The following is a 6,000-nucleotide window of genomic DNA, read 5'->3' as shown; positions in this document are numbered from 1 at the left end:
GATCCGGGTTATCTCGCGTGCCAGCATCATCTTTACATGACCATCGGAGTGCATTTGGCGTTGGGATTGGAAAGCGGAGCAGCCGAAAATAACGTGATGGTTGTTGGATTGGGTGGAGGCGGTTTATGCACGTTCATCCATGAGTGTTTGAGGTAAGTGTGTGAATCATATGACAGGGTGTCTACTAGCTGGAAAAACCTGGAAAACCTGGAATTTTATTTAACATGGAAAAACCTGGAATACTTATCAGAGATATCTTGAGAACAGAAGAAGAAAATCTTTGGATATCAACACTAAAATGAAAAATTGATATCACAAGACTCCTTCCGTATTTGTTCAAGCCTTTTGTCTTGGCATTCGTTTTTGAATTTCCCCTGGAGATTCTTCCGGATTGCTACCAGAATTTTTTCCAAGATTTGAACATTTCTTTCCTGGATTTTATTGAGAGTCTTCAATGATTCCTGATATCCGATCGATTTCTTCTGGAATTTTTTGCGGGGATCATACAGAATTTCTTCCAGAGGTTTTGCCGGTATTGCTTCCAGTTTTCATAGGATTTATCCCGAAATCTCTACAAGAGTTTCTCTCAAGGTGTATCGCAGATGTTGTCGCGGAATTTCTTCCGAGTTTCACTCGGTATTCCTTTTGAATCAGCGATTCCTTCCAGTGTTTCTTCTTGGACTTCTCCATTAGATCTTCACAAGATTCTCCAGTTGTAATTTCCGGAACTCCTCCAATGGTTTTAAGGTGTTTCACACCATTTTTTGCAAGAATTTCTTCCGGGATATCTTCAAAAGTTTGTCCTGTAATTTCTTCAAGAAATATTCGATAGATTTCTTTTAGAGTTTCTCCTTGAATTTCAACAAAAGTTTCAGCTAGAAGAATTCCCGGGGATACATACCCTTGCAAAGCCCCCGTGAAAAACTCCTGCTGTAATCCTGAGAGAAACTGTGGTAGAAATCCCAGGAACAACTATCAGAAATTCCGACAGAACACCAAAAAAACTCGGTAGTAACTATTTATGAAAGCAAATCTTTAAGCAAATATGTAAAAACCTCAGTATAGACTAGATGGATCTATATAGGTCTTCTCTCATTTGTCGGGTGAAGATCACTGCGTCCAGATTTTAGAACTATTGTGATATACCCTTTTGCTGTGAGGTACGCAAGTTGTCTCAGTAACATGTTTGTCACTGATATACCTTGGTATCGACTGAACTCAAGACCATCTATTATTGATGAATAGAGATCCTGAGTTACAGTATGTGACTCCCCCATTCTGGCGAGACTAGCTTTATGAAGCCAACCACGTCCTTGGGAGATAAGATCCATTTGTCAGAAGACCCTAAAAAGGGCTTGCTGAGAACTTTGAACCTACGTTGGGTGAGTGCACTGCAATAGCAGAGGATGTGTTCTGATGTTTCCCTCTCCTCGTCACAGAAGCGGCAATTTGAGGTTTGGATTGCTCCGATCTATTGTAGATGATATCTGCAGGGGTAGTGTCCAGTTATTAGACCGGTGTAGATTTTGAGATCCCTTTTGATGAGAACTAATAGTTGTTGGGTTTTCTTGGGGTTAATCGTTACGAGCCTTTTGGATTGGCTCGTATGGGAAAGTGCATTCCAGTTTGATGTGATTTGACTGCCCATAGTGACCATATATTTGTTCAGTTCCATGTTTACAGAGCAGTCTGAGATCCCGCAGAAGGGCTCAGGGCCAGTGAACCTTTCATTAGATCCATTCCTGGCTAGCTCATCAGCAATCTCGTTTCCCTCTAGACCCGTATGTCCTGGGATCCAATATAGGTAGACTCGATTGCGTATGGATAAGTTTTTCAAAGCCAGAATGCATTCCCACACTAGCTTTGAGTTACAAGTGTAGTTATTAAGTGACTTAAGTGCCGCTTGGCTGTCAGAGAAAATACATATTTTTGCAACCTATACTTTCTCCTCAGGCATAATAACATGCATTCTAATATTGCATAGGTATATTTCCGCCTGAAATACTGTGGGCCACTGTCCTAAGGGACAGAGATTTTTGTTCTAGGGCCATACATTCCGGAGCCTGTCAGATTATTCATTTTCAAACCATCTGTTGGAACGCTGGGTTCACCTCCTTCCCACTCCTGGCGGGAAGGAATGAACACGTTAAGTCATAATTGACTACCGTTTCCATCCAGTCACTACAAATTCATATTGCGGGATTTATGACAAATTCATTTAATATGCTGAGGTGACCCGTAAGGTCTTCCGACAGCAGTGTTTTTGTTCTCTTTAACTTTAGAGCACTTTCTTCCGCTTCCAAATGAATTGATCTAACCGGGGCAGGTGAAGCATTGCGTCTAGGGCCAAAGTGGGTGTACTACGAACAGCACCAGTGATGGCTATGCAAGCGGTGCGTTGCATTTTGTTGAGCTTAGCCCTTGCAGCAGCCTCATTAGTTTTAGGCCACCAGACAAGGGAAGCGTAAGTAGTCCAGGAACGGACAATGGTTTAAATATCCACATGATCATACTTGGTTTTAGGCCCCATCTTTTACCCAGGGTTTTTGAACAAACCCAAAGTGTATTGAAACCTTTCTGCACAACTGATTGGAGATGGAAGTTCCAATTCCGTTTTGCGTGGAGTATGACCCCTAGATATTTGACACCAGGAAAAAGTGTGATTTAAGGCAGACTGCATTCTTTCCACGATAACACTTTCGAATTTGCCCCGTACAATAATGACAACGTCATCAGCATATCCAACCACTTCGAAGCCTCATCTTTCTAAGCTGTCTAGAAGCTCATCCACCACCAGTGACCACAACAAAGGAGAAAGCACTAGCTAGCATAGCATGTACCCAGGTAACAATGCATGGGTCGAATTTTCTCCTCAACATTGCTGACCCTATAGACGAATATGAAGCGTTATCGAATGCGCCCTCAATATCAAGAAATGCTACAAGAGCAATTTCTTTTGCATTAAGTGTTTTTTCGATCTTTTGAACTACCGTATGTAGTGCCGAGATCGTAGATTTCCCACTTTGATAAGCGAATTGGTTTTTTGACAAAGGCATTGCTTTCATAAATTTGTGATTTGTGCACTCGCATAGTACCTTTTCCATAATTTTGAGCATTACAGAGGATAAACTTATCGGCCTGAATGCTTTGGGGTTGGTTTTATCTCTCTTTCCTGCCTTCGGAATGAAGGCAGTTCGGATTTGACGCCAATCGTTAAATATGTGCCCCAAAATCAGACTCGCTCTAAAAATCTCAACCAAGGGTGGAACCAGTGTTTTCTCCTCTTTTTGGATCAACGCTGGGAATATTCCATCCATGCCAAGAGACTAAAATGGCTCGAAAGATCTCACAGTCCTCTTAAAACCTGGCCCGAGTGAAAGCTTCCTTTACAACCTTTATTGCGTCTTTTTAGATCCAGAATCCCATGATTGGATGTCTTGTGGATCTGAGACAGCATTCCAGTGCCTTGGTCGCCGATGCTCGACTCAGGGATTGAATCAGAGAAGTAGATCTTTAACAATATCGCTAGAATCCACAGTGAGCGAACCATCCGTCTTTCGGAGGCTACCCACACCATTGGAGTGGTCTTTTGAACGAGTTTTTTGGAGTCTGGCCACTACGGGTGTATTCTCTATACTTTCACACATCATAATCCACGATTTCCGTTTGGCAGACCTTATTTCTTTGTTGTAGTTCGTCAGGGCCTTTCTATATAGGCTCCAATCACCGGTTCGCTTGGCACGGTTGAATTCCCTACGCGCAGTTTTCCTAAGCTTCTCAAGAGTTTTATTCCACCAAAGAACGTCTCTACTCGAACTAATTGATTTAGTTGGACAGCTCTCTTGGTAGGCGTTAAGGATTTTGTTTTTAATGGATTTGGACGCATCTTCCAATTGTGTTATGGACTTGATGTGACTTTCTATGATGTACTCTTCGGATTGTAGGATAGCTGAGTAGGATTCACATCCAATTTTCTTAGGATCTTTAAACGTTTCTTCTATCGTTAGACCCCCTTCCCATTCGAAGATGATGTGTTTGTGGTCTGACATAAATATTTCTTCAGAAACATGCCAGTTTTTTTTTTATCAGAGATAGACCGACTACATAGAGTCAAGTACAAAACTTCCTGACGAATGGAGTTTTCAAACGTGGGCTTGTCACCAACATTACAAATGTCAATGTTCTTGGAAGAGAGAAACTGTAACAGGTACTCACCTCTGGTGTTTATATTTTTACTTCCTCATACGGTGTAATGTGCATTTGCGTCACACCCTATGACGAAGGGGATGTTGTGTCGGTGGCTGTAGGCTACGAGGGCAGCTATTTCTGGAGGAGGGATTTCGTCCACGTCACCTGGGAAGTATGCCGAGACCATCAAGATCTCTCTCTACTCCCTTTAGTGGAAGGTACCTCCATACTGACAGCTACGATGTCCCTTTTTATGAATTCTGAAATTGGAAACTATTTACAGTTGTTACGTAAGAAAATAACCGCTCTAGGAGAAACCTGGCTGTCATCATATACCGACTTACATGAGTGTTGTGGAATACTTGTATTCTGGATTTATTGACCCATGGCTCTTGAATGAGGGCCACGGTTAGATTCTCTTTGGTGAACCTCCGACAGAGCACACCCGTGGCGCTCTCAGCATGGTTGAGGTTCACTTGCAGAACTTTAGTAGCCATTTCCGAGGTTCCCGCTTTTTTTTCCGGACGACGACTGTCCGGCTTTGGATGTTGCGGATCATCAGGATGTCGTTTGATGTTACAGTTTGGATTGTTTTTCTTCCCTGCCCGCCAGTTTTGCCTCTGTGGTCAAACAGTCGCTTTTTGTACCCCCTTTGCTCTGTTTAGATACCTTTGGTTTGGTACCACAAGAGCAGGTATATATAGTCGTGGCGAAAGACAAAAGCAAAAAAAACTCAGGATATAGGGTAGCGAACCACTTAGACAGCGGCCGGTATTTTGGGCACTCTTCTCCATAACTCAGTCAATTTCAAACCAATTAACTTGAAATTTTGCACAGCGCCAAGATACTATACGTATCTCATCGCGTTTCAAAAATTGTGTCAATTGGTTCAAAATTGGCTGAGTTATAGCAGAAGTGCCCAAAACAGGACCCCTGCCGAGATGGTTCCACTTCCCTACTTGGGAAAACTTGAAAAAGCCAGAAGAAAAACCTTTGATAATTTCAGGAAAAACTTGCTGGGAGAAAATTTAAACGATGAACTGTGGTTGAAATCCAAGGACAAATCCTGGAAGGAATTCAAGGAAGAATCATAGGTAGAATTTCGAAATCTCAACATTACGACACTACCTACTAGCACAGAGAATAGACATCCAAGTTCAGTTTCAAAACAGTATAAGGAATTTAATGGTCATTCTTAGGTTATTTGAATGGCTTTGTAGGTGGAAATGTCAAAACAAATTCTTGCAGTTATCCCAAAAGAACTCTGGGAAAAATCTAGAAATATTCCGAAATCAATTTTCGTGTGATATTCTAAAAAGTTTTGTAAAAAAGTTCTTGAAAAAAAAATCTAGAATTTGGTGAAATCTGTATAGTTTTTCAGAAGTATTTATTTATATAAAACTAGCTGTCCCCGGCAAACTTTACTGCGTCATAACCATTGGCGTAGCTAGGGAGGGTTCCAGGGGTGCCTGGCACCCCCTAGAACAAATTTGGCACCCCCTAGAATCTTTTCTTGACAGATACCTAAAATTTAAAACTTAACACAATAATTCTAATATTTATTAATGGCACATTTCAACAAAACTTACGCACGCCCAGAATTACTTAAATACTTGTTGTACGTTTTAGCGTTTAGGATATTCAGGCCAAACATTTCTATAGGTCCTAAGTGCAGATGAGAGGCTCTATTTAAGTCACCTCTCTTTCCATTATAACGTGCTTGTATTTATGAAATTTGATTTACTTCTTGCATCGGAAGGTAGATTAAACAATCCATGTTGAACTTTATTGTGAGAGAAAAAAAGCCTACCC

The 6,000-nt window shown here is 41.4% G+C and overlaps 1 protein-coding gene across 1 annotated transcript in view; it reads left to right on the top strand.

Annotated features, from left to right (window-relative positions):
- LOC109427815 (eEF1A lysine and N-terminal methyltransferase homolog) overlaps window positions 1-6,000 on the top strand; it is a 90,218-nt gene that overhangs the window by 78,073 nt on the left and 6,145 nt on the right. The window contains exon 4 of the mRNA XM_062849539.1: window positions 1-152. Within this exon, the coding sequence (XP_062705523.1) occupies window positions 1-152 (152 nt within the window). The remainder of the gene's footprint in view (window positions 153-6,000) is intronic.

The sequence above is a fragment of the Aedes albopictus genome, chromosome 2 (assembly GCF_035046485.1).
Source record: "Aedes albopictus strain Foshan chromosome 2, AalbF5, whole genome shotgun sequence".
In the NCBI taxonomy this organism is placed as follows: Eukaryota; Metazoa; Arthropoda; class Insecta; order Diptera; family Culicidae; genus Aedes; species Aedes albopictus.
Note: the sequence above shows the minus strand (reverse complement) of the source record. Positions and strands in the feature narration are given on the sequence as shown.